Below are 27,812 nucleotides of genomic sequence, written 5' to 3'. Positions count from 1 at the left end.
AGCCCTCCTCCGCAGAGGAGGGGCCACGCACTCCAGCCAACCTCGGGAGAAAATGTCTGGAATTCCGTTTCCGCTTTAGGGAGTGGACAGCGATTTTCCCTTAGTTTTTTTTTTTTACTTTGACTTTCTAACAAACTTTCATTTCCACGTCAACTCGGACAGTTTTGAGTTAACTGTCCCGGATTTAGTTGTCGTTTCGGCCATGGCTTCTTCGCCTCAGAAGTCCCCTTCGTCTCCTAAGTCTCCGACGCCCAAATCTCCGTCTTCCAGAAAGAAAGATGACTCTTTCCTTGGGAAACTTGGTGGAACTTTGGTAAGAAGGAAAAAAGCCAAAGAAGGTAAACAGCTAACAAAGTTAACAGTCTAGCAACTCTTCTGCTCCTCTGAATGCACTGTTTTCTGAACTAAACCCTCTTACAGACACATTTTATAGTATGTGCACACAGCGTTGTACTCTATGAACAGCCTCCAAAAAAATAAAAGTCACTACTACTACGCACTGAAGTTTCAGAGAGCCGACATATTTAGCACTTTAGCACTTGGTTATGTTTAAGCTTAGAAGAAGTTCTTTAACTACAACGTGTGGTGTCCTGTGTGTGCTTTCGTGGCCGCAGGCTGTGTGGTCTGTACCCATGTAAGGTATTGAATCCACTACTACTGTAATAAGTGAGGAATGAGGCAACAGGGAACACAGGCCCGCTAACCACTGTAGAGGCAGCACCCATCGTGCTTTCACAACAGCTTTTATTTTTTAGTTTGACTTATTTGGAAGGCAATAAGGAGACACATTGGGCGTTAAAATAGTTGTTAAAGGAGGTATACATATACAGAGACAATTTATATGTGGATTAGTCTTTTTTTCCCTCCCAGAGTGCTTATTTTGGATCAGACATACAGGCTGCAGTTATTTCAGCATAATTACAAGCTACACACAGATGCAGATGGGTAACAAATTAACCCAAACCTCTCAGAGCCAATACTATGGTGAGTCATTTTAAAGGGGTGGTTTGGGTCCACTTGTTCAAACACATTGTAGTTTGTGGGTGACACACACTAAATTTGATCCCAGGTGGGCAAGAACAGTAAAAACTGTTAAATAGTGACAAAAAAAGTTTTTTTCAAACTATTGGATTATTGTTATATGTAATCAAACATCCACTTACAAAACTTTTGATTTGAACTATTGAGATGTGTTAACCTCTTAACATCCAGAAGGTCATTGGCCACCTGTCTGGTGTAAATTGGAATTTACAGTCTCACGTCTTTGGGTATGCAGAGGAAAAGATGATTGTTATGTAACAAACACAGATGTGTTGGCATGCATTACACATAAAGAAAACAGACACATAGCCCGTGGAAAGGACGCGGCAGCTGAGTTCGTCACAAAGAGGTAGAATCCTGAAAACAATTAAAAAAATATTATATCACTTTATTTGACTGAAAGGAAATATTAATATGTCCCACAAACGTTCACATTTGATGAATCATTTGTTTACTAAATAGACGATAAACAGGCTGAGATGTGTTAATATAAAATACGGTCAGTTTCAACACTTCATCTCAGTTTTTCCACATTCAGTTAGTCGACTGTCATTACAAAGAAACAGACCAGCAGAGCTGCTTGGCATAACCAGCTTACTTTGGAAACATCTGTAGTTCAGACCTCTGGCTTGGATGAAATTAACTGTTGTGTTACCACTCTCATGGGCTCATTATCAATGACTTGAAGCTTAAAGCTTAAAGCTTCCTGGTGCTGAAAGTCCAAAAATATCAGTTTTGTCCTCCGTTTTAAAAAATGATATTCTGCATGTCAAGTGGATCCTTTGGCAGCCTAGTTCATTCATTCATTCAGATCTGATATATTAGGCCAAGCTCTCCACTCTCCTTTCAGTATATTTCCAAAAACATGGAGAATTATTTCCAGGGAGGACTGAGTAATGCCTTACTACCATACAATATTAGCTTTATTTGTAAACCACTTTAAAAACGACCTACAAGGAACCAAAGTGCTGTACAGAAGACTAGATAAGAGACATAGGGACATAGTAGCTCGGAGAAGTAGGGTGAGGCAAGACCACTGAGGGCTTTATAAGCAAATAAATTCATTCTAAAATGAATGGGCAGCCAATGGAGGGAGATGTGCTCATATTCACATGTGCCAATTAAAAGACCGGCAGTAGCATTTTGTACCATCTGGAGACGAGCGATGGAGGAACCACTAACGCCCATATAAAGTGCATTACAATACTCCAGCCGAGTGGTGACAACGGCGTGGATTACTGTGTCAAAGTGTTGCCGAGAAAGAATTGGCTTTTATTTTAGCCAGCTGCCTTAGTTAGAAAAAGCTCAAATTATGCACTGCCCTGATGTCAAGCTAGAGGTCAGCGTCCACTTTGACCCCTAGCTTTGTGATAGTTGGCTTGATATACTGGGCCAAGGAATCCAGATCTATAGGGGTGGTGCGAGTGGTGCTGCCAAAAACCGCTTCTTCTATCTGTTGTTGAAACTGAAAAAAACTGGAGAGCCATGCAAGCCTTTATGATGTCAGGACACTTTGTAAAAGTCTAACAGAGTGTGCATCATTCGCTTGTTTTAATTTGCCTCAGTCTGTATCTATTTAAAGTGAACTTTTCTGTCATATATGCACTATTTCAGCTGTGGATGATCATATTCAACATGGGCAAAGTTCCAAATATTGAGTATGTACAAGGAATTCAAGCTTATTGATATGGTAAGGTCCAGGAACTCAGCTCTTGTTATTACACAGAAGCACCACCCTCCTGCTGGCCAAAGTTTTGTTTGTGAGGGGCTACAGATGAAAGTTGGCTTGAAGGAAGGAGAGGTAAAACAGCTTGTTTTGAACTGTGAATCCTTTAAAGATGCTCTAGTAGAATCCTACAATGGTTTAATAGATGTTTAATCGTCTGGTTTCAAAACACTAAGATCAGTCAGCTTGTGAGCGATGAATGACGTCTCGGTACCATCAGCATATCTCTGGAAACATTTGTCATAAAAGCTGGTGAAGACACTGATCATTTGGTTGACCAGCAGTTATCTGTAATGCACTCGGTCTTACTCGCTTTGCTCCACATGGTCAGAGGTCAGGATCAGGTACAGAATAGCAGCTGTGGAGCTCATAGCGATTCACTCGACTTCTCATGGACACCTCTGCTCGCTTCATCTTCCTCTGTAATAGCTCTTTAACCCCGCTCTATTTTAACTACCAGGAACGTGCTTTAAATGTCTTCCAAAAGGCTTCTTTTAAATGCTCAGTTCAGTTTATTACCATGCCGACTTGCACTGGAAATACAACAGGCTCCACAGATGACATTCATTGTTGAAGGCCAGGTTTTATCATGGAATGAGAAAGGTCCCCTTCAGTCGGATGATTACTTTCTGTCAGTCAGGATACTGTTGCACAGCTGAGCCCCATTTTATGTTTGCTTTGCCCATAGGACATGCATGCAATCTCATTATATCAATACGGGCTCATGTCCCCTACACACACACACAGACACACACACAGAGTATATATGCACAGAGCAGTGTGTAGGACGTCTGCAGTGTGTTCTATGATTTGATGGAAAACGTGGGCTGGTCGCTCTCGTACTGATCAGTGAATAAATTTAGGTCCATGTGACATTTATGGCTGTCGCTGCATGTGCTGGGGAGAGAGAGGGGCCGCCGACTGGAACGGGAGTAATGACTGGATGAGAGGAAGAAAGGGAACAGGTTGGAGGGGATGTGAAGGAAGGGAAGGAGAGCTATGTGATGTGGACGAGGTGGTATGAAAAGAGAGGAGAAGGTCAGGAGGTTTCAGAGCATTGGCGAGGGCTCTGCAGAACTGTGTACACTGAGTATGGAGCAAATACAATACATGAATCAGGAGAGGTAATTTTATATCCTCTGTGAAAAATCAAACAATTTTAATATTTATCTTGGGGTCAGTCGGTGTATTAAAGCTATTAGAGAGCTCAGCCTGTGGAGAATGAGACGCAGGGGACAGAGCTGGTCCTGCTAGCCAGGAGAGGATGCTTGTGACTGGGGGACGGAGACAGACAGACATGGGCTGTGGAGCGTTATGCCCTCCAGGTAGGACATCAGCATGCAATCTTTCCCCCATATGTAGCACTGGACAGGAGGCATGCAGCTATTTATTGTGTTACCCTTATTTAACCAAGCGGATGGATACGTATCCTCATTTTATGACAGTGGACTGAGGAGGGGGTGGAGTGGAGTGATGTGTGGTGAGAAGACTCGGGATGCCTTTTAATCCCTTTCAGTGCGCTCGTAATGTCACTAAATGAAATCTGTTGTGCAAAAAGGGGTGAGCAAACTCTTACTCGATGCAGAATCCCACCAGGGGAGTGAATTAATGCCATATTCAGATGAATCTACCCGCCATACTTCCTCAGCACCTAGCCAGGGTTAAACAAAGTCGCTCTACCTTAAATAGCACAAGTGGTGGTTAACAGTAATGTCACATTGTGCTAATTAGTGTGGTGTTATTGTACCGCAGCTGTACCCCCACATGAGACTGTGAAGTTTCAGCCGCTGAGGGTGGCTTTCACAGGTCTTCAGGTTATTTGTAAGTTACAAAATGTAGAGTAGACCACAGAAAGCAAAAATAATTTTTTTTGCCATTTAATAATCCCTGTATTATTAACAATCAAGTTATAGCTCTTTGTTGGATGTTTTTTGCTTGCTGTAATTGTTCTATCTATTATTAAATTCCCTTTTTCCATATGTGTCTTTGTTGAACTGTGATTGAAATAGAAGAATAGAGGAACTAGCCCCATTAGGGATGTTCCTGGCGACTAGTTTCTTAGTCGACTAAATGAGGAAAATAAAACTAGACTAACCGACTGATCTAAAACTAAGAATCACTCAGGTGTTAAGTTAAATTTAAGAACTGTTTAATGGGAAATGTCAAAAACAAGTAATAAAGATAATTGAAACCATTAATCACATTCTTCAATAATGAATCATGCCACTTAAATGTGCAGCGCCTCGTATCCTGCGTTATCCACGTTACACGTTGTACTCCAAACAGGCAACAAAGAAGAAAAACACTTAAAACAACCTGATGTTAAATATTATATGAAGACATGTTACTACAAAAGATGTTCACGTATTACTAAAATATGACAAAAAAAATAACATCTGAAAAACTAATAAACTGGGCCTACTCCTGGTAGGAGGTCGCTGGAACGCCTTATTCAGAAGGCAGACCGAACTCCTCACAATGTTGCTAAGCGAGAGCCCATCTGCCTTTTGGAGAAAGCTAATTTCCGTTGCCTGTATCCGCGATCTCATTCTAATAGTGTTAGCAAAAAGACGAGGCCTAGATTAACAGATTTTTAATGTTTCTCAACAATGATGCGCCACCTGGTGGCAGAAGGCTGCGTAATGTTTAGGACACAATCATTTACTGGCATTGAGCATTAGTTAAAATGTTAAATGATTAGATTAAACGACTAGTAAATTTGGTACCAACCAGTGCCTAGTGGCGCATGTTACTAACCCAGTATACACTTTTGTTTTGCAAAAAAAAAAAAAATTATAATAATAATAATGTGAGAGAAACCTGGTTTGAAGGTGGGTTTGATAACCTGATTCAAAACGTGGTCATCTCTTCTAATTATCCTTATCAGTGTTTCAGGGTGGCCAGAGCTTACCATAGAGCAAGAGGTGGCAGCAATGTTGCTTAGATAACAGTAATTCAACAAACAGCCTCAAATTTAGTTCTAACTGATCTCTGAAAACCAACTGTGAATAAATATGTAGAACCAAAAGGCACGAGACAAGTTTTTTGGTACTGGTATCTGTTGGTATTCTTAGCAATACTGACCAATAGCGTTTGAGCAGGCTTTCGATGTATAAAGGTAAGGAGCCCATGTAAAGAGCAAAAGAGATCTTGCATTTGTGAGTCCCAAAGGCATTGCTTGTCGTAGGACTGGGCAGTAGGGCTGCACAATATTAGGAAAACCTGCGATGTGCGATAACTGTGATCAATACTGCAATAACGATATGACTTGCGATAAAATAAATAGCAAAAAAACCCCAAAAACGAATACATAATTTCCGTTTTACTGCAACAGTTTTATTTAATGAAAGCTGCTGTATTAGCAGTGTAACAACAAAGTGCACTTTAACATTGAAACACTGCCCCCATAAAAAAATTTCTGAGGCTTGAATTCTGAAAGACATCCTTCCCGGTCTCTAGAATTAGTTTTAAATAAACATAAATTATACTGCAAATTATCTCAATGCAGTTGTTCATCATTTTACCACTCACCAAGTACTTATGATGTAAGTCAAAACTGGAGAGGAAACTTTACTGTAGTGCTTGCGTAGTTTTCAGCTTGGCTCAGTTCAAACGTGACGGTTTTGCGGCATGTTTCGTACATTTGTGGAATGGCGACATGGGAAAAGTAGTTTCGTGAGGGGATGCGGTATCTCCGGTCCACTTTATGTATCAGACTGGTGAAGCCCTCTCTGCTAACTGTATTTATAGGCATCATGTCTTTGTCGAAAAAATGTGTAATGGCCTCTGTTATTTCTTTGTAGCGCTTTGACGTTTTCTCATAAGGAGTTCCACTTCAAAAACTCTGATAGAGAGACGGCTGTTGGACTGCTGCGCTCTTTGTCTTAACATTAGCAACCTTTGTTTGGCTAGCCCTGTCTTTCTGTAACTCTTCAAACAGTTCTCTGTGGTTGTATTGAAGATGATGGTGGAGATTAGTCGTGTTTCCTCTGGTGGTTGCCACGAGTGTTCGGCAAGTTTTGCAGAGCACCTGTGTTTGGAGAACGTCGTCTTTATCAAATACAAAGTACCTCCAAATAAGCGAGGTACTATTTTTTTCTTTTAGGCACGAGTTCATAGTCAGTAGCGTTCTCGTCATGCGTCTCGCTCTCAGCCTTTACAACTGTGACTCGTTGCTGCAGCGTTGTTTGCTCCCCACCTGCGTAGGAAGCGGGCCTCTAATCTATTTGATTGGTTAATGCCGTGGAGGGCTCTATTCGACTGGTCAAATGTGTAAAGGGGTTTCTTTGATTGGTAAATTCTTTAAAGCACGTGTGTAAACATTTTAAGGTACCCAGTTATCGCAGTTTACGTCGTCTTTTGCGATGGGCCCATCGCGCAGGCTGATATCGCGATGACAATAAATTTTCGATTTATTGTGCAGGCCTACTGGGCAGTATGACCAAAAATTGTAATATCACACTTTTATGATAACTTAAAATACATTTTAATGAGTGTCTCTTTGTATAGGTCTACAGTGATACATTGTTCTTCCTGGAGGATTGAAAATATAAATAAGAATAAATGCCATCATAAAAAATAAATAAAAATCACACAAACAAAACACTAAATAATCAACTTACTCAGGCCAATAATGGGTGGGTGCTTTAGCTGTTCCATGGTGTAGCTGTACATCTGGGAATGATGTTCTTCTTTGTTAGCTTTTTTTTAAATTAAGGCCATATTTGTAGACAATGATTAGGACATGGTACAGGAAGTACTTGCCCGGATATCCGCCGGTTATACCAAGAGCCCGGAAATATTGGCCTCTGTCCACGGAGACTTAGTGAGCAGAGTAGCTGATGGGTTTTCCAGATTACAATCAGACCTAATTGGCCTGATGACCATTCGACTTTCTGCATCTTTGTCAGCAGATCTGCAGTGGGCAGAAAAATACAAGAAAGCACGCATACCTTGTGAGTGTACTCTTGCTGTGTACTTCAGGTTACAAAGGTTTAAATGATTTAAAATGATTCTGGCTGAGATAAAGGGCTAAAAAGCCTCTCTCGTAGTCTTACCACTGCATACATACGGGGTTGTCTGATAGATCTTGTGTATACATGCAACAGCATGCCCCCCTCAGCAATGCAGCTATTTGTTATCTATTAAAACAGGCCGGTGTTTGCCTGTTATAACTTCATGTTAAATCATTGTAGATGAGCAAACTGAGAACATTTTTCAGTTTGGGGGTATTTTCTTTTGTGTTACCTTGTAAATCAAGCAGCAGATATTAACTGGACTGCATTCAAATTAAGTAACTTCAAGCTTACTTATAGGTTATCCCATCCCGAGTCTCTAGGACTGGAAAAAAGTTCACCAGCCTTGGTGACTAGCTCGTTGTCACCTGATTTCCAACCACTTTTATCTACAAAATACAGTTGCAAAGGTTGCAAAAAGAGTTATATGTAAGTCTGTGGGTAACATTGATGTGTTTATGGGATCAGTCGTTTGTTTGGGGTCATACTGAAAAGAAAATTGGGGTCATTTTGACTGCTGGTCATTATAAGATTCAAGATATGCTCGCTGGCAAACGACTTGTCAATCTTGAATACTTTCTTGAGGGGAATTAGGTGGAGGGTATTACCACTTGCATCACTGACTGTACCTTCTCATTGAAGCTTGACGTTTTTCCACAACACTCACACGTTGTCCCAGGGGAAACAAAAGTGGGTAAGTGGGTGGTAATTTACGGATTGAAAAGGGTGAGGTGTGTGTTGCTCCGTAGGAATATTCTCATACACCTCTGTGTGATGTGATGTCTGCTCATGGAGACACAGTGTACATCCAGGCACTTGTGGATGGTGTTGATTAAGAGGATGTTTTTCCAGTGAAGGCAGAGTAATGCACGGGATGTTCACTCCACTGCGTGCACAGACACACACACGCAGATCAGCAGCGATCAAACCTCCTCAGGTATCTGACATGCTGTGAAGAAGGGCATGCTGGGCTGCTTTAAAGCCCACTGAGAAGCAGGAAGCAGCACTGCTCTGTGTTTGGTTGACGTCAAGTGGCTCCCAACACTTATACGTGGAATCGGGGGGACGTCCGAACTACTGCTGAACACCTCAAATGATTATAATTCGGGTCTTTGTCTTAGCTGGTGTGCCGTGCATGTAGAGTTATCAGATTGATTAGCATTTCAAAGATGTGTCACACAGCTTTTTACTGTTTATTTTTTGAAGTAAGGCTGGTTTCATTTCTTCTCCTGGTGCTTTTGATAACACTGGCCAACAAGCCAGTGCTGCTGGGATTCTTTCACCTCTAATAAATTTCACTTGGTGACTATTTTCGTCTAGCACGTCCTGTTTTTTTTAGTTATGGTGTTCCAAGTATTGGACAGCTAGTGTGACTGGACAGAAAAGACGGCACGTCATAGCATTTAAGAAAAAAGTGGAGCTAAAATTAAGGAAGGTGTTGATGCTTGACAGTGGGTTCAAAGGAAAACTGAAGCCAACTACATCAGCAGCATTCGTACAGGTTGTCAACAGTTTTTTTTTGGGGGGGGGGGGGGGGGCAGAGAATTATGCTGAGGCCGTGGATAACTTTCTGAAAGTGTATCAGTGTTACTGAAGATGCAGTTTTTGTATCCTCATGCATTGTATTCCCACTAAATGTGGATGACAGCGATGAGCACGGGGCAAAATTTCATCAAGGTATAAAAGTGAAAAACTGATATCCGAGAAAATTGAATCTGAGCACGATGAGTAAATGTTGTTGGTTCAGAACAAGCACAAAATCAGGTGCCTCAAAGATTTTTGAGCATACGGGCTTGTTTTATTTTGAGCTAAATTGACAGAACTACACATCTTTTGCATGTCTCTGATATTGCGTTCTGGCCTGTTTTTAGAATAATGACATTAAAACAATTTTGGTGGGCAAGAGTTGAAATTCCAGACATTTTGTTGATACATTGATATTCAAAAGTGTCAAAATGTCAGTGATTAGAAACAAAAACTTCTTTTCTGTAGATCAGTGGGTGTGTTTGTGTATGTGTCTGCTATCTGTGTCCACGTACGTGCGTGCATGGCAGAAATGGTTAATGGAAATGATTTTTCTATTACTAAATAATTATTTGTTAAAATGAGAGTGCTCAGCTGCTTGTGAAAGTCTGAAGCACTTCTGAATTATTGGTTATTCTTCTGCAATTGGCTGACATTTAAAAACCCTGTAAAATTTCACTCCTCTTATAATTTAGATGTTTATTGACACATGAGATTAGGGCTGTTCGATATAATGATATATATCGGATGACGATATAAAAACGTCTATCATTTCATTTTACGCTATCGTTTGTTTCGTGGTGTCGCAAAATAAACTGTTTACGGCAATATTTTTTCACCGTTTTGATGGTCACTGTAGTGGCTATATTCATTTCTTAAAGTTCTCTCTTTCTCTTATATTTAATATAACCACACTACGGACGGACAAGCGCCTGTTTTTATGCGTTGTGGTTAGCAACAACGACGGTAACACCATCGCGTGTCCGCTTGTTTATGTTCCACATAAACCTTTCACAATAAAGCTCAAGATCCTGTTGAGACTTTTCAAAATAAACTGAATCACGTGAAAGAGCAGATTATTTACGGATGAGAAGTAAAAAAGAGCCGCCAGGTGCTAAAAAATAAACCTTAGACTCAAACGTTAGAACAGGCTTTTCCCCGCAGCACGCCGTGGAATAAATACTCACAAAGAAAACGGCGGCCGTTACAACTTATGTCTAAAAATGTATAGTTTCATGCATCAGTTAAAACACTCGACTCCAGCTACATGACGCGCAGCTGGAAACACTTCCCGCAAGTCGAGATTCACAGAATTTACAGAAAATGTTACATTTTTGTGATTTATATCGTTATTGGGACGATAGAATTCTTATATCGGAATATGAGATTTTGGTCATATCGCACAGCCCTACATGAGATGTAAATACATGTTTTTAAAGAACAGGCTAACAAAAATTCAGCGTGTCTTATATCTTGATTGTTTATGTGATTGTTTTATTCTGATGGTATGATTGTAACGTATTTCTTCTAGTGTCTGAGCTTCAGGAGGAGGGGATAAATGCCATCAACCTTCCTCTCAGCCCTTCACACTATGAGCTGGACCCTGAGGACACCATGCTCGGTAAACAGCTTAACTCACTCAATGTGCTGAATGTCACTTGTATTTGTTTCTTTAATCATGTTATATTTGTTGTAATTTCTGCTGCCCTCTCGGCTGGGCCTCCTGGAAAAGAGATTTTTCCAACTTGTACCTGGATAAATGAAGGATATAAACGTATTTTTAGCTAACCCAAAGCATTTTGGGATCCACAGTTTGAGATACTTTAATGCTCCATTGCTTTGTCCTGTTGTTTGGTTTATTTTGCCAACTTTTTCTCATCCAACAGAGGAGAACGAGGTGCGCACCATGGTGGACCCAAACTCCAAGAATGACCGCAAACTGCAAGAGCTTATGAAGGTTTTTCTTTTTGACCTACCATTTAAGAATTTCTATATTGCTTAGACTAAGGGCCCAAGTAAAGCTTTGAAAAGCTAATAATTTCTACGTTTTATTTGTTTTTTGTGTTTCTTTAAAGGATATATTGAGGTATATTTAAAGGTAGCTGAGCTGTATCATAAAAAATAAAACATTGTAAGCCCCCAATGAAGCATCTGTTTCTTCTTCTGCCTGCGTAGGTGTTGATCGACTGGATAAATGACGTTCTGGTGGGCGAGAGGATCATTGTTAAAGATCTGGCAGAGGATCTGTATGATGGTCAAGTTCTGCAGAAGCTGTTTGGTAAGTTAACCTTCGCACATTGTTGTGGTTTGACAAAGAGTTTGCAGATGACACTGGGATTTGTAGTGAGAGCAGGAAGCAGGTGGGAAAAGAACCTTGAGAGGTGGAGGTATGAACTAGAGAGCTGAAGAATAAAAGTCATTAGAAACAAGAAAGAATACATGTGTGTGAATAACAGGGGGACAGGTGAAAGGTGAACATGCAGGGAGTAAAGGTAGTGTAGGTCACTCAACCATTCAAAACAGAGGACAGTGCTCAAGAGAGGTGAAGAAGAGAGGGTGGAGCTGGTGGAGATTTGTGACAGAAGGATGGCAGCAAGATTGAAGGGGAAGGTCTCCAACCTTTTTTGCGCCACAGACCGGTTTATGCCCGACAATATTTTCACGGACCGGCCTTTAAGGTGTCGCGGATAAATACAACAAAATAAAACTAGTACCGGTACCGAAAAAAAGAAGATTTATTCATAACACACGTGAAAAGACCCAGGAAAACAGAGTTAACGATAAAAACGATAACAAAATAACGCTGAAAACCGATAAAAACCCTGAAAACCATACATTTCTCACCTGAGCCTCAACTCTCGCGGCCCGGTACCAAACGACTCACGGACCGGTACCGGTCCGAGGCCCGGGGGTTGGGGACCGCTGGTTTACATGATGGTTGTGACTACGGCAGGGCAATATGGTCAAAAATATTTATCACGATATACATTTGAAAATTTGCGATAACGATATAACTGACGATATAATTGACACGAGACAAAATACTTTACAACTCCACAACTTTATTAGTGCAAAAATCCTCCACCAAGATATCCACTTACGAGGACATTATTCTGCCACTGTTTGAAACAAATGTCCTCTATGTGGATCTCATTTTTCTCTAAAACAAAAATTAGATAAAAAAAAAAATCTGGTGATTCTTTGTTTTTACATTCTTTAGGTCCCAATCAACCCAAATAACAAAGAAAAATTAAAAATGCATGTCATGAAAGAGTTCGGGTCTTAGGAGGTTAAACAAGCAGCTGTTTTTTTATGTTAATTAAAGTTATATAAAAATTTAACAGTGCAAATGCAAATTCCTTGCAGACAGTTTAACCAAAAGGCATCTCCAGTGGAAATTGGCCGACATATCCTCAGCATATGTATAATATCCACAAAACTTAAAAAGAGGTTATACACACACAATACGGTAATATTATGTTGAAGCACAGTACGTATCACTCCGCGAGGCTCCTGCCTACGACAGCCGTAATGCTCCGACAATCCATCAAGCGGTGCGGCTCCGTAGCTTAGCAAAGTCGTACTAAAACATTTTTGACAGGTTTTCGAGCGCCGTGTACATAAAATCGTTTCGAGGTCAGTAAACACAACCAGAATTCATACATAAGGCACGCCGGATCGATTTTTCAGAAAATCAAAGGATTGATTTTAAGTGTGCCTTATTTTCCAAAAAAGCACGGCAATAACGACGGCCCACTAGCGTGCTCTACCGCTAGCATGTCCTTTGGTGTGTATCTGACGGACGAAAGCTAAACCAGTTCCACACCACTGAAGTGTCAGCATTTTTACAAACCAATCCTGGTTCATGTGTTTCATTCAACGATCCGCTTTCGCCCTTCTCATTCTCCGTCGCCGCCATGCTTTTTACCCATATTCTATTGCGATATTTCATTTTCTTATCATTGCCCAACATTATACCGGTATTACCGTGAACGGTATGATATGGCCCAGCCCTAGTTGTGACTCCTCCTGTGATGTGTGGTTTGGAGATGGTGCCACTAAGAAAAGGACAGGAGGCCAAACTGGAGGTGGCAGAGATGAAGATCCTTAGATTTTCACTGGGAATGACCAGAATGGACAAGATTAGTACATCAGAGGGGCAGCTCAGGTTGAGCAGTTTGAAGACAGCAGTCAAGGGTGACATGCGCAGAGGAGGGGAAGGGATATACTGGACAAAGGATGTTGAAGATGATGCTGCTGGTCAGGAGAAAAGAAAAGATTCTTGGATATAGTGAAGATAACATGCTAGGGATAGAGTAAGATGGTGGCAGATGGTCGATCTGATAAGTAGTAGATTAGTAGTTGATAGCTGAAATTCTGAGTTGAAAATTTACTGTAAATTCTTCTTTTAGAAAAGCTTGAAGGTGAGAAACTGAACGTGGCAGAGGTGACCCAATCAGAGATCGCCCAGAAACAGAAGCTGCAGACGGTTTTAGAGCGGATCAACGAGTCTCTCAAACTCTCCACCAGAAACATCCGCTGGAATGTTGACTGTAAGAAAGTTTCATTATTTCTTCATTAATTCCTGCAGTAATGTCGTCTCGCCAAAGGCAGCTTTTGGTTTTGGTCTTGTTGTCGTGCACTTTCAGTTATTTAGCCTTGAGAATACAGTGCAAACACTACAGTGAGATACGCTGCATTTTGTATTTGTGCTGTGTGAAGTCCTTGCACCGCTTTCTCCATGTATTAGTTTAATTTGATGAAATTGAAATTTCTTTTAAGACGGTGAGCCATCTGTCCTCCAGTCATTTGAACGACTGTTGTGAAACACAATATGCTGTTATGTAACACTTGTAATGATATGACAGGACCTAATGAATCCCTGTGGGGAAAATGGATGTTTGCATCTACAAGAGGAAAACAGTCGAAGGATAGATGGCAAAAAAGAAATAAAATTTAAAAAACTAAATATTTTCACACACAGCAGACACAGCAAACCCTAACAAAAATAGATTGTGGCTCTTTTCTGCTTTTTCTTATCTTCTGTCATGTATATACGATTATAATAGTGAATGCTCATATCAAACAAAGTTTTAATGAGGTGATGTGGACACCGGAGTTTGTGAACGTGATAACTTGAGAATGAGGCGACTCGAGAGTTTTAAATTGATAGCATAGCTGCAATTGCTAGGAGGCTGAGGGGTAGCACTGGTCGCTGCCAGTACTTTTTTGTTTTTGATTGCAGCAACATGTCTAAAAAAACAACTAAACTAAACAGACTAAACAGGAAATCGACTGCCTTCTTGGTATCAGCGCTAATTTCGTTCCGCATCAGTGCCCCGAGGCCGTCTTTTTCAGGAAAAGCGTTGCAAGTTTCAGCAGACAATGATAAACAGCATAGCGTCTATTCCAATAGCATGAGTTTGCAGTAGAAGAGTCTGGCTGCAGTCTGGGTGACTTTCACCAACTGAAAACATATGAAACGTAAAATATGACGAAGGATTCCCAGGATTGTCGAGTGATAGAATTTTATATCAGACAACCATGGGACAGCATTCCTCTCCCAAAAGTCCCAGGACTTGTGTCCTCCTCAGTTCATGGACATTTACAGACTGTTGTTAAAAGAAGAGGAAAAGACGTGTTACTGCCAACAAATCCAAAATGACATGTTTCTTCAGAAGAAAGTCGAATTAAAGGGAGGTCGGCTAAAGCAGCTTGTTTCAATTAGAGGCTGAATTGAAGGGCTGCAACACGACCCAATATCAGATAAATAAGGCTTATATTGAACTGTGACATACAAAGTTACTCTACTAGAATCTAATATTACGCAAATTTTTTTAAAAAGAACAACCACACTGGTTTACACAGATTTTTTTACTATGCTATACTGCACTGTAATGTACTATACACTGTGTTATTTCATTTTATTTATTGAAAAGGTATTTTCTGCATCACCAAACAAATGCATGCACAATACAGTTACAGTGCATCGACAGTTTGCACTCGATCCAGGGGTTTTATTTGCAGTTTAGAACAAGCTGCAAATAAAAGAACCAGCGAAAACACGCCGCTTCCATCTTCTAGCTTTGAACTGAAACTGTAACATAACCGGCTGTCAACCAGGTCATGTGTTCAGGATAAGTTTGGGCTTTAACATCGACACAAATCGTTAATCTGGCTTTGTAGTACACCCCTCTGGTTGTTGTGTTTGTGACTTTCCAAACACGAGTTGCAGAGTCCTCTGTGTTGGATAAACTATGTCAAATCAGCACGTATAGCAGGAGAAAGGTGTTTCTCCTGTCTCTTCTTTACTTTTAAATTTTCATCATCAAGTATAAATGCTGGGGTTGATAGATAAGCAGATAACTAATACTGACCCATCGATAGATCAGCCACTACCACGCATTGTCTCCACTGACAAGGTGGAGTGGTGGTTTTGTTATTCTGTGAATTATTATTTATTTATACAGAAAAAACTGTATAAATCTGGCGCTTGTCATGACCCTCATTGTTTCCTTCCTGTGTGGAAAACGGTATTTGAAGGATTTGTGTCTGAATGTACTCATCTGTCAATTGGATTAATATGCTTCCTGCTGAGATGTAACCGTGTAGCCGCGCATGGTAAGAGAGCTCTCCATCTGTCCTTTGATGGCACTCTTTGATCTGACAGAGTGAGTAACAATAATTACTGTTGAGCTCCCTGCACACTGCCTTTTTACTTTCGTCATTAGCTGCAGCATATAGTACTGCAAGTTGGACGTTGACAATGAAGTGTGAATGAGCCCAGAAATAATGCCATCAACAGCGTCTGTTCATCAGCTAACTTCACACACGAGTGCAACAGAGAATACTTACAGATTTTTAAGGTACTTGGCAGATTGTGTTTTCCCCAAGCAGCAAGGAGAACTTGCACAGTGAGGCTCCATAGTACTGAGATCAGACTTGGTGTTTTGAAACTAGATGTGGGTCTGACTGTGAAGCTGAGGACACCGCAGGCTCATTGGCTAACAGCTAGTTGTTAGAACATGAGCATACCCTGAATAAAACTTCTTTCTGATCCTAATAATGACAATAATTTACTGAATGAGGTTCGTTTTGTATGTTCTGAAACGAGAGATTGAGCCCATAAAATGATCAGGAATAGGATTACTGAGAGCTGTGTCTTTTGCAACCAATGGAGTCGCCAATGGAGTACTTTCTAGTCTTTAGATAAACTGTGTACATTGATTGGTCCACCACAGGACACAAAGAGTCCAGGCTTTCCAGTATGCTACAAAGGAACTATAACACAAATTGTAACAAGACTAAAAGAAAAATATGAGACTGCAGCAGTAAAAATGTTTCAGGCTCTTGGGTTACCCAGTGAGTACTTAAGTACCCAGAAACCTCCGAAAGCAGTTATGTGGTATAAAATACAAAAGAAAGATAAAAAATTATGTAATAGCACACAGAGAAAATCTTTAGGATAACGAACACAACTGATTTTGTTATGTTCTTTTAAAACTGAAAAATCTGGCTTTCCTAAATGCGCCTCTGGTAGAAACTGTGTCCTTGAAAAGATATTAAGTACGAGATGTCTTCAAATATGCTAAAGAGCACAGTTAATAGCACAGAATGTAATTGATTTGGCTGTCCTTTTATTTGAGGAGCTTTCTTTTAATCAATTTTGTTTGTCCCCGCTTTCATCTCACATCCAGAGGCCGTAGAAAACCCTTCCTGATGCTGCCTATTTAGGTCCTCATGCAGCAGGGATCTAAGGTTTTATGAATGCTTTTAGCTTCCTCTCTTATTTGCCAATACCATGTGAAACAACCAAAGGCTTGCTTTAGACAATTAATTGATCCTGATTGATTGATGTATCCAAAGGTAAATCTGTGTTTGGATGGCTAACTGCACATCTCTTGAGTGTTTCTGACTGATCAGGCTGATCTTTAAGAGCGCCGTCACACTGCAGCCATTCTCACTCTGTTTTTCTGTGCTTTCTCCCTCCTCACCGAAGCTCATATTTTGTAGCTTTTATAATATCACTTCAAGGCAACTTTTGGCATCTTGTGTTTGTATGTACACGACCTTGCCACGTAAAACTTTTCATTCTAAATTCCTTGAACAATATAAAAAAAAAACCCTCCTGCCTTGTTATTTGGCATCCCAATGCCTAGGGTGAGGTATTCACATTAAATAATACAAAGGCTAAAGATTGGGGAAAGAAATGGTGTAGAAAGAGCTGTGTGTCGGTGACATTAGTTGAAGAATGACGACATTATGTGACATTTGAAATTGTTGACTAAATCGGTAGCGCACAACACAAATACAAAACTCTTTTGTACTGTAAATACTAATACTTAACTTTATCAAATGCCACAAAAAATAGAAGAAGTTTGTAATAGAAATATAAAGGTGCTAATTCTGGTTCATATTTTTTTACATGAGTGCTTGCTTCCAGGGCCATCACAGTATGATCTGTGGGATAATTTTTGATATATTTAACATTTAAATAATAATAATGTACCTATAATGATGGAAATAAAACACTAATTGTTCTCATTTTATGCTACAGTTATGCTTACAGACTTACCTCACTATTATCAGAAACCCCTTTGATAATAATTGTGAAGCAAAATCCTGATCTCACAGATCTGCTAGTTATTGTTTCTGACTATTATTTCTGTGTTCTTACATTAGCGGTTCATGCTAAGAGCATAGTTGCCATCTTGCACCTGCTGGTGGCGCTGTCACAACACTTCAGAGCACCGATCAGATTGCCGGACCACGTCTCGATTCAAGTAGTCGTTGTCCAGGTTGGTGAACGGTCTTTTTTTTTATCTGCTGCTTATAAAAATTATCAGGCATGTTCTCCTTAATTCGGCACGAGCACCAGGTTTTACTGAGCAGTATTTGTGGATTATTTTAAACACTGGATAAGTCTGAATGCATGCAGCATACGGCCACATTAACAAGACACGACGTATTGTGTCTCTCCTGCATGTTTACGAGCGAGTTAGCACTTTAAAATACGTGATTGTGCTTTCTGGGCTTTGTTCTGCACACAGGCTTAGTTCTGCACACACATCAACGAGGTTCAGACGAGGTCTGAACATCAATTTTTTTCTCCACCATTAATTGTGAGGGACACACAAAAATCTCAGCACCGTTAATGTTTACTGAGTTTAGCTGTAAAATCTGACATCTAGTAAAGATTGAAATGTCTGTAGAAGACAATTTTTCAATAAAGGCTTTACCACAATGAAGATGGAGTCAGTGACAGGATAGATTGATGTAGAAATTAGGTTGTTGATGTTACGCTCCCTAAATCTATGGCTCAAAGGAACCCAACATGTGAGATGCTGCTGCCATTCATCAAGCTTTTAATAACAGGAACATAGTTACTCACAAAAGGGCCGACAGAAACAAAAGAACACGGGCGCTAGAACAAACAAAAGAGGAAGAAGACCATGAACCAGCCACATAATGGGCCGTCACATTCCAGCTTCTCCCCTAACCTAGTCCAGAAAAACTAAAATAAAAATAAGCAAAACTGCCAGTAACTCCCACTCAGCCTGTACTTAATATACAAAGCTATAGCAGCAATAAATGAATAAAGCTGGTGCTTATGGAGATCAGGTAGGAGGAGAGAAGGACGAAGACCCGATCACATGCTCCACCTCCTTTGGGTTTATATTCCTGGACTAATCCTTTCCACAACCAATCAACACTTGGAGTAAATCATTAGAAAGAAGGAAGCATCTTATAGGGCTGTGCGATATGACCAAAATCTCATATCCTGATATAAAATATATATCGTCCGATAACGATATAAATCACATTTAACATTTTCTGTAAATTCTGTGAATCTTGGGTAGCTGAAGTGTTTCCAGCTGGGCGTCGCGTACCTGGAGTCGAGTATTTTAACTGATGCATGAAACTACACATTTTTAGACATAGGTTGTAACGGCCGCCGTTTTCTTTGTGAGTATTTATTACACGGCGCGCTGCGGGGAAAAGCCTGTTCTAACGTTTGAGTCTAAGGTTTATTTTTTAGCACCTGACGGCTCTCTTTTGCTTCTCATCCGTCAATACTCTGCATACTTTTTCACGTGATTCAGTTTATTTTGAAAAGTCTCAACAGGATCTTGAGCTTTATTGTGAAGGGTTTATGTGGAAAATAAACAAGCGGACACGCGATGGTTTTACCGTCGTTGTTGCTAACGACAACACATAAACACAGGCGCTTGTCCGTCCGTAATGTGGTTATATTAAATATAAGAGAACTTTAAGAAATTAATATAGCCGCTATGGTGACCATCAAAGCGATGAAAAAATATTGCCGTAAATAGTTTATTTTGCGACACCACGAAACAAACGATAGCGTAAAATGAAACGATAGACGTTTTTATATCGTCATCCGATATATATCGAACAGCCCTAGCAGCTTAATAAGGATGACGACAAAACTCCACAAAACATTGACTGACTTCCTGAGGTTGCTCGTAACAGTTGCTGTCAGCATTTTCTAGTATATTAAAAACCTGCTGCATCAGACAGCCTGCACGATGGAGACATTTACATACGTGGCTCTACAGTGGTTTTTATAGATTATTTAGTTTAAATTATCCCCAGCATTGAGGTAGCATTAGTTAGCATCATATCTGTCAATCAGTCAGTCAGTGAAACTAGCTTGCATAGCGCCTTGCATGTACACAGATGACTGACAAGCAGATTATAAGACAGAGCACAAAGTAATAAAAGAAAAAGTCTGTAATAACCAATTTCGAATCAATTAAAAAGACAAAACAAAGGAAAGTAATTAAAATAAAATTAACCCTGAGGCACATCCACTGAAATTTGAGAACAATTAAAAATAAAAATGGATTAATTGGATTAAGAAACAATAAAAAAAGGTACATCATAAAATGTATATTGTAATCCCTGTGGTTTGTACATTAGGCTGACAAGTGAATGATTCCTGGTTCGATCCCAGCAGGAGACGCATATCAGTCAAACATGTAGGGCTACCTGCTGTGGTGTCACTTTGTGAACGGCTCAAAGTAGGCTCTACTTGTATTAAGCTAAACAATGTATTGCACATGAACTTACTATCCTCCCTTTATCTTTTCCAGAAAAGAGAGGGCATCCTTCAGTCAAGGCAAATTCAAGAGGAAATCACAGGCAACACAGAGTAAGTACGCTCCACTGTGTGACTCATTTTTTACACCTCACAACACATGTGCTGCACTCAGCCTGACACTTGTTAGTGCTGGTGATAAAAAGGAACCAGCTTGATATGATTCTTTGCATTAAAACATTATCCACATTAATAAAAAGGAGCACACTGCCCGACTAAAGACCTCGACAGAAATCCTTTCCCGTGTCTATTTTTGGTCGATTTGTCATAGTCTAGCCAGGTTAGTAACCATGGATATACTGGATGTAAGAATATAATTACAAAGAAGTAAACAAGACTGCGAATGGATGAATTTGTGTATCTTTGTCACACCGGTCCCAATGATAACAGCACTGTAGACCCAAAAACCAGAATCTGAGTAGCCTCCTGTGTTTTATGAGGGCTTTCAGAAGAAATATTGTGCACTGGTGTGCAGGCAACCATTGTATCTGAACAAGAGATGTGATGGCACCCTTAGCCGAAGAATTAGACGATTTAAATCGCACACATACACTCTGTCACACACACACTGTTTGTCTCCCTGTGAGGCTGTCCTGCAGCCTGACAGCAGCAACGAGGGTGATAACGGCAGGCCAACACACACATTTTGTCATGGTAGATGGAGGCTGCTAATAAAACACACGCACTCACACATGCACTGAGGCTTACACACACTCACATGGTCACAGTGGATATACGGTTATTACCACACTACCAGGACCATTGCCCAGACCTGCCTGCCTTTGCCATCACAGATTACACCATAAACGTGTGTGGGAGTGCTTCTGGGTGTGTGTGTGTGTGTCTGCCATTTCTTGCTGGCCTGCCCGCTGCGATATCTCTTCCTCCGGGACACTTGTGCTGCACTTGCTCCCTACCCTCCAAAACCACCTGACCCTTTCCAACAACAGCAACGTCCTCCAAAGTGCTAACATTGTAATAACAGACAAGAGGCCCTCCATTCCCATAGAAAACCTGCACATCTTCATTCGTTGTATTAATTCCCTGTATTGTTGTCCTATTGAGATTATTGTATTGTGCTGCAGTATGTGCTCAGTGTGACCATGCCACTGATGATACCCAGGTTATTTGAATACCCAAAGTGTACATGTGCCTATTGTTAATCAAATTATGAGACCGCAGCTACATTATTGTGTTGTTATGTCTGTGACATAATCCCTCCGCCCTTTTGCATTCCTCTGCGATTGAACTGGAAGCGTTTGTGTTTTGTTTTGTTTTTTCCCTCTTGTTTGGTGTAAATATTGCAAAATTGATGATTTAAAAATCAGTTTACCTGACACATTTTGTTTCCCTTTTTTCTTTCTCAGGGCCTTCTCCGGCAGACATGGTAGGTTTTCTTGAAAGAAGTGACTTATGTAACACTTTTCCCCCCCAGATTTATTTATTTATTTATGGTGATCTATTTTTGTTCTCCACAGAGCGTGATGCTTTCGACACCCTGTTTGACCACGCCCCTGATAAGCTGAGTGTTGTGAAGAAGGTACTAAGGCTCTGCAGTAGCATTGTACTATGTGGGACTATGGAAGACTGAATTTTTACAAAAAAATCTAAATACAGTACTGTGCAAGTCTCGAGCCACCCCTTTATTTTTTCTATTTTCCTGGCAAAATGGTGAAAAGGGCAGTCATTTATTTAAACATGCAAAACAGATAGAAACACGGTAGATGAGGCAAAAACTGAGTCTGGGGAGATACAACGAGCTTGAAAGTGACTGCCTTTATTCTTCAACACAGTCTTAACTTTCTTAGGAAGCTTTCTAGAAATTTCTTGAAGTAGTCTTCATAGTTCTCCAGGCTTCATGAAGGACATTCGAAGCTCTTCTTTGGATGTTGGTTGCCTTTTGTTACATTCTATGTTAAGGTAATCCCACACTGCCTCTGGGCAGGCCAATCCACGATTGTGTGCTTTTCTATCCAGGTAGTTTTGTTTTTTGTTAAACTGCATTGACAGTGTGTTTCTGATCATTGTCATGCTGAACGATGAAGATGTTGCCAATCAGATGCTTTCCAGATGGTATTGCATGGTGGTTAAGAATCTGACGGTACTTTTCTGTGTTCAAATCTGATAAGATGTGAACACCGCTGGCTGAAATGCAGCTGCAAACCGTGACACAACCATCCAGGTCATCGTAGTCAAAGGAGCTTGGAAAGAAAGGCGTCTGGACTTCTTTAAGTTGCTTGAAGACGTTTCACCTCTCATCCGAGAAGCTTCTTCAGTTCTAAGGTCAAATGGCGGAGAGTCCCAGATTTAAACCCAGTGGGAGTTTCCCCCCAAAGAGGGACAAAAGGACCCCCTGATGATCCTCTAATCACATGAGCCAAGGTGTGAAAACGGGCGTGGGTCCCAATCAGCCAGGGTTTCGGGTGAGCTCATTGTGAAATGGACTCTCCGCCATTTGACCTTAAAACTGAAGAAGCTTCTCGGATGAGAGGTGAAACGTCTTCTAGCAACTTAAAGAAGTCCAGACGCTTTTGCTCCTTTGACAACAAATTCTATAGTAATATCTAAAGCTATCTTTTGCTCAGAAGCTGTAAAATTAGGAAGCTTGAGGATATTTTAGTGTCAGTTGTGAAAACCTTGCGTATTGTTGCTGGTCCGTCTGGAACACCCTGCAGGGTCTTGTTGTTTCTTTGGACTATTTCCTCTTCATCTTTGAAGCACTTTTTTTATGTGTCTGACACCTTCCTTTGTCTCTTCTCAGACACTGATCACATTTGTGAACAAACACCTGAACAAGCTCAACCTGGAGGTGTCTGAACTGGACACGCAGGTACGTCACACACCTAAATACACAGAAATGATGTGATCGGTGTTCAGGTTGACAGATGATATTTTCAACGAGAACTGTTACCTCGTTTGGATGATTAAAAGCTGTCACGCTGACACACACGCAGGCTCACTGTTTAATGATATTTGTAGGTTTTAATAGCCATTTGATGATGTCGCATCTCTTTTGTTAAGTCTGTAAACACCGTGCTCAATGTCACATGTCTATAAACCAGTTCGACTTGTTTGAACAATTCTCTTACACGCCCCCGCTATTCAGGCACTGACGGCTCACCACCGAGTATGACTGTGCTGCTGTTTCAGTTTGCAGATGGTGTTTATCTGGTGCTGCTGATGGGGCTGCTGGAAGGATACTTTGTGCCGCTCTACAACTTCTTTCTCACGCCAGAGAATTTTGACCAAAAGGTAAACTGTGGTTAAAGAAATGTCTCACCAAAAACACGGTACCTCAATATGATCACTATTTTCCAAGGACTTTACCTTTGTAGCTATAAGGCAGAGAGGTACGGGGCTTAAATGTCAGACTAGAAGAGGTATGCATGGTTGGTGCCCCTGTAGTGCAGTGTCTAGAGATGTGCGTGCATATCTGTATGGGGTCGGTTCATATTTATGCAGAAAAGTTCACACTCATTTTGTATTTGTTGCTGAATAATAAGGCTGTCGTGACATTTGATGAGTCGTTCACCCGTAAAACAGCACAGACGTCACAGAATACACAAATGCAGCACTGTTAGGTTGTTTTTGAAGCAGGATAGTAAACTTGTTGTTGTGAGCTCCGCCGTCTAATATTTTTCTTTCAGAGATCTGTGAGAAACATGGCCGACACCAATCTTTAGTCCTGACCTATAGTTTAGAGAACACGCCTAAATCGATACTCCATTTCTGAGGAGCCTCACATACTTGGAGCCAAGACTCTCTCCTCTCAATAGCTTGATAAATGCCATCCGTTTTCCCCGGAGCCCATTCACTGCAGAGCCATCTCTCCTCTCCATTGGCCTCTGTAGTACTACGGTATTCTGAGCAGGCAATCTGCGGAGACACCACAGTAGCCTTTTGTTTGGGTTTTGGCCAGCTGCCCTTGCCAAGCTGCGAAGCAAAATGGGCATCGGGTGCTTCAATGTACACAACTGCTCGTTCGCACACACACACACACAGACATTCCTGGCCCGGAAGAACAGGCACCAGCCCCACAGCATCTGTAATCTCCTATTGCACAGGGAAACACTGGAGTGGCTTAGGGGCTCAGCTCTTACTCGGTATGTGTGTGTGTGTGTGTGTGTGTGTGTGTGTGTGTGTGTGTGTGTGTGTGTGTGTGTGTGTGTTTAGGCCCCAGAGGCCTGTGGGCGATACACCAGGGGTGGGCTGTGAAAAGTAGCACGAGGCATCAAGAAAGCACTCCTGCTTCTGCTCAGTGGATCTCTACTCCAGGCTCTTCCTTTCTTTTTTCTATTAGATGGGCTAAGGTCACGCTTTTCACACAATAAGCCCTTGTTGGGCAAAGCTTTTAGTACTTCACAGCAGGGAGAGCATACACCGACAGACACAATGTGGGGAGAATGGAAAACATCTTTCAACCATCTCTTCCCTGTGATTGGATTCCCATTTTTTTGAGTCAGACTGGCTGAGAAGTCTTTCCTCAACAGGAGAGCACATCTGCTCGTCTAAATGCACTATATGTGAAAAATCGTAACCGCCTTTAAGCAGTTTACCTGGACACAAGTCCGGTCCTACCCACATTAATATCAGCTCAGCTTCCCGGTTTCATAATTATCAGTTTTCTGGAGGAATCCCATGTCTCCACTTTGCACTGGCATACATTGCTGGGTAAATGTACAAAGGCAGCGTAAAGATGAGCTGAAGGACTTTAAAGCCGCCATTAAAGATTCTTTTGTTTCCTTTGGGGCACCTAGAAGAGTAAATAAGAACAAAATCATAGTAAACAAACAGGAAAAAAATCCAAGCAGCTATTTGAAATATATCGTTATACTTTGTTACTCATTCACCTTTGATAGCATGAAGAATGTGGCTTTCAGTGACTGTATCGCTTTCCCAGCATTAGGAGGGTTTTTTTGAGTGACACTGGTGTAATGTATCCACTGATAAATGAGGGAGCAGATTGTTTGTGCAGCTGCTGAAGGCTCATGATCTTACAGAACAGAGCCGTGCTGTGTTTGCCGCGTCAGCCCACAGAGGATGTTCCCTTATCAACGAGGACCTGTGTGCAGTTTGTACGATTTGTGTTTCTGCGTGTATGCGACGTGTTTCCTTCAGCAGCCTCCTCACTCTGTCTGCAGGTTCACAATGTGTCCTTCTCCTTTGAGCTGATGCAGGATGGAGGTTTGGAGAGACCAAAGCCCCGACCTGAGGGTAGGATGTTCATTCAACATATGTGCTTTTGAACCTTTGCTTCTTTATACACTGCTGTATGTGGTGACACACCAGGGTCCACTAGTTTTTGTTCACTTTTTAGCTGCAGTAATCATCTTTTATTAGCCAAGGATCAGATTGCTTATAATGACATACAAGCAGATAAAGATCCCTCCAGCTTAGAGTTGGGGTTACGAACCTTTGCCATGTCCCTTTGGCTTTGACCAAAATAAATAAATAAATATGAACTATGCTTTTGTTAGTCTTATTTTAATTTTGATTATTTAAATTTTCTTTATTATGTCTTTATAATTCTTTACATTCACCGAGTGTAAAATGTGTAAACAAGTACATCATATCCTAAACCTGCTGCTAAATTTTAAAAATATTTTCTATAATATTTTATCCTTTGTAAAGCTACTAAACTGCTATTTTTAAATTTATTTTTCAAGTAGGCCACTTTTCATTTGTTTGCACAAACCCATGAATCACAATGTCATTCACAGCTCTAAGGACGCTCTAAGTAGCTCCAAACATGCTAATCGATATTTTTTCCTCCACTTGACATTTGTTTTGGATGACAACTGTTTATAAAAAAGTATAAACAGTTGTCATTCATTTTTAGGTCCTATCATTTGTTTAGTACAACAAAAACACAGAATTATCATAATGAGAATACAAAGTAAAGTACCCAAAAAAATCATAAAAGCAGAAAAAGATGGTGATGGCAAGAAGGTAATAATGTTAAAGACTTTTTTGAGATTAAATGTCTCGAGCTTAACTTGATCTTTTTGTCACTGAGCTTAAACCCAACGTGCACGTATGATACTTGTTTGAAATGTGGTTGTTTGGCAGGTGAGTCGCTAAAACACAGCCAAGTTAGTTCCAGCATCCCTCATAAAGGATTGTATGTGCCTCGTCTATAATCGCATATGAATCACAATAGCTGAACCATACTTTTAGACCAGAATGATGAAAATCATCATCCTGTCATCCAGGTATCTGTTGCTACCCATGTGCAAAGTACTGACTTATACATCTCCAACTGTGCCAGTGGCTTAAGCTCACTTAAACCATCATTCGTAGTGCTGCTTTTCCTTCTAATTACGCTGCTGCTGTGCAGAAAAAGGGACAGTCATACACCTCGACTGAAATCCAGCCACACTACTGCTGACTGCTTTTAAAAGGTTCCAAATCTATTTTTAAAAATGCAACTTAAAAGTATTTACTGACCTCGTCTGGATGCAGATCATCAACTTCTAGAGATGGTCAAGCTCTGAACCCTTGTTGAATATATGTACCCATGTGTAACTCTCCTTCCTTTGTCCTTCAGATATTGTGAACTGTGACCTCAAATCAACACTGCGCGTCCTCTATAACCTCTTCTCCAGGTACAGAAACGTAGACTGAGCGTGACGTGCATCAGCAGGGAACACTATATAACATGGACCACGTTCTGAAGCTTAATACCTTTTTCCTTGTATTGCTATGAAAAACTATTTTTAACTCAGTGCATGCTTCACATTTTGCTTGTTGGATAGTAAATCAAACACAAGTCTGTCTTGTTTATTTTTGAAATTTCTGACTCTACAATATGAATTGAACATTGAACTAAATAACAGCCATTGTTGGTGTTTGATTACGACACAGAGGTAATCCTGTGAGGCGGATTTGTACGTTTTTAATTCAGAAAATAAAATGTTTAATTGTATTTATTGTACATTTTGATACACTACTTGGTTTTCCAGTTTTTACTTCCGTTATTTCATTCATATTCCTTTTTATGAAATTTGGAAAGTGCCTTTATTTAAACATGCGAACACTGTCAGCTCTTAATACGTTGATACTGTGCTAACCAGCTACGCAGTGGTCTTAATGCTCCAGATTTCCTTTCAAAACATTTTGACCAAAGCTCTGTTTTGCTCAGCAGCTGCTCGCTTTACTGTATTTTATATTGTTAAATTTATCTTAGTATAAATTGCATATGCATTAATCACACTTTTTAAGTTTTCACATCTTTTTATAAGACCAGTTAAATTTGACTGAATATATTAAATGTATGTTGTATTCTACTTTCAAGCCAATGTCACATCTGTGCAGACACGCTCTCTATAATGCATCTGTTTATGTTTTTAGTGCATTAAATTCAATAAATACTTCAATCCCTAAA

The 27,812-nt window shown here is 40.5% G+C and overlaps 1 protein-coding gene across 2 annotated transcripts; it reads left to right on the top strand.

Moving 5' to 3' along the window:
* Positions 1–19: 19 nt before the first annotated feature.
* parvaa (parvin, alpha a) lies at positions 20–27,812 on the top strand. Of its 2 annotated transcripts, none has more exons than XM_084936295.1 (13): positions 20–338; positions 10,838–10,927; positions 11,193–11,263; positions 11,482–11,584; positions 13,719–13,859; positions 17,989–18,104; positions 20,424–20,482; positions 21,796–21,815; positions 21,907–21,968; positions 23,190–23,258; positions 23,579–23,680; positions 25,570–25,642; positions 26,976–27,812. In XM_084936295.1, the coding sequence occupies exons 1-13, from the start codon at positions 203–205 to the stop codon at positions 27,050–27,052; spliced, it is 1,119 nt and encodes a 372-aa protein (XP_084792421.1). In that variant the 5' UTR covers positions 20–202; the 3' UTR covers positions 27,053–27,812. The 2 variants fall into 2 exon arrangements, with proteins under 2 accessions (XP_084792421.1, XP_084792422.1); XM_084936296.1 differs by lacking the exon at positions 20–338 and adding an exon at positions 378–4,092.

The sequence above is a fragment of the Perissodus microlepis genome, chromosome 7 (genome assembly GCF_051167445.1).
Source record: "Perissodus microlepis isolate ML-2025 ecotype Zambia chromosome 7, ASM5116744v1, whole genome shotgun sequence".
NCBI classification, from domain to species: domain Eukaryota; kingdom Metazoa; phylum Chordata; class Actinopteri; order Cichliformes; family Cichlidae; genus Perissodus; species Perissodus microlepis.
The sequence above is the reverse complement of the archived record's forward strand: the minus strand, read 5'-3'. Positions and strand labels throughout refer to the sequence as shown.

What these genes read in the sequence shown, in the direction of transcription:
- parvaa (XM_084936295.1), top strand. Translation starts at nt 203, where the DNA reads ATGGCTTCTTCGCCTCAGAAGTCCCCTTCGTCTCCTAAGTCTCCGACG. An exon ending in AACTGCAAGAGCTTATGAAG is followed by an intron (nt 11,264 to 11,481) that starts GTTTTTCTTTTT and finishes CTGCCTGCGTAG; the next exon opens with GTGTTGATCGACTGGATAAA. An exon ending in AGCTGAGTGTTGTGAAGAAG is followed by an intron (nt 21,969 to 23,189) that starts GTACTAAGGCTC and finishes GTCTCTTCTCAG; the next exon opens with ACACTGATCACATTTGTGAA.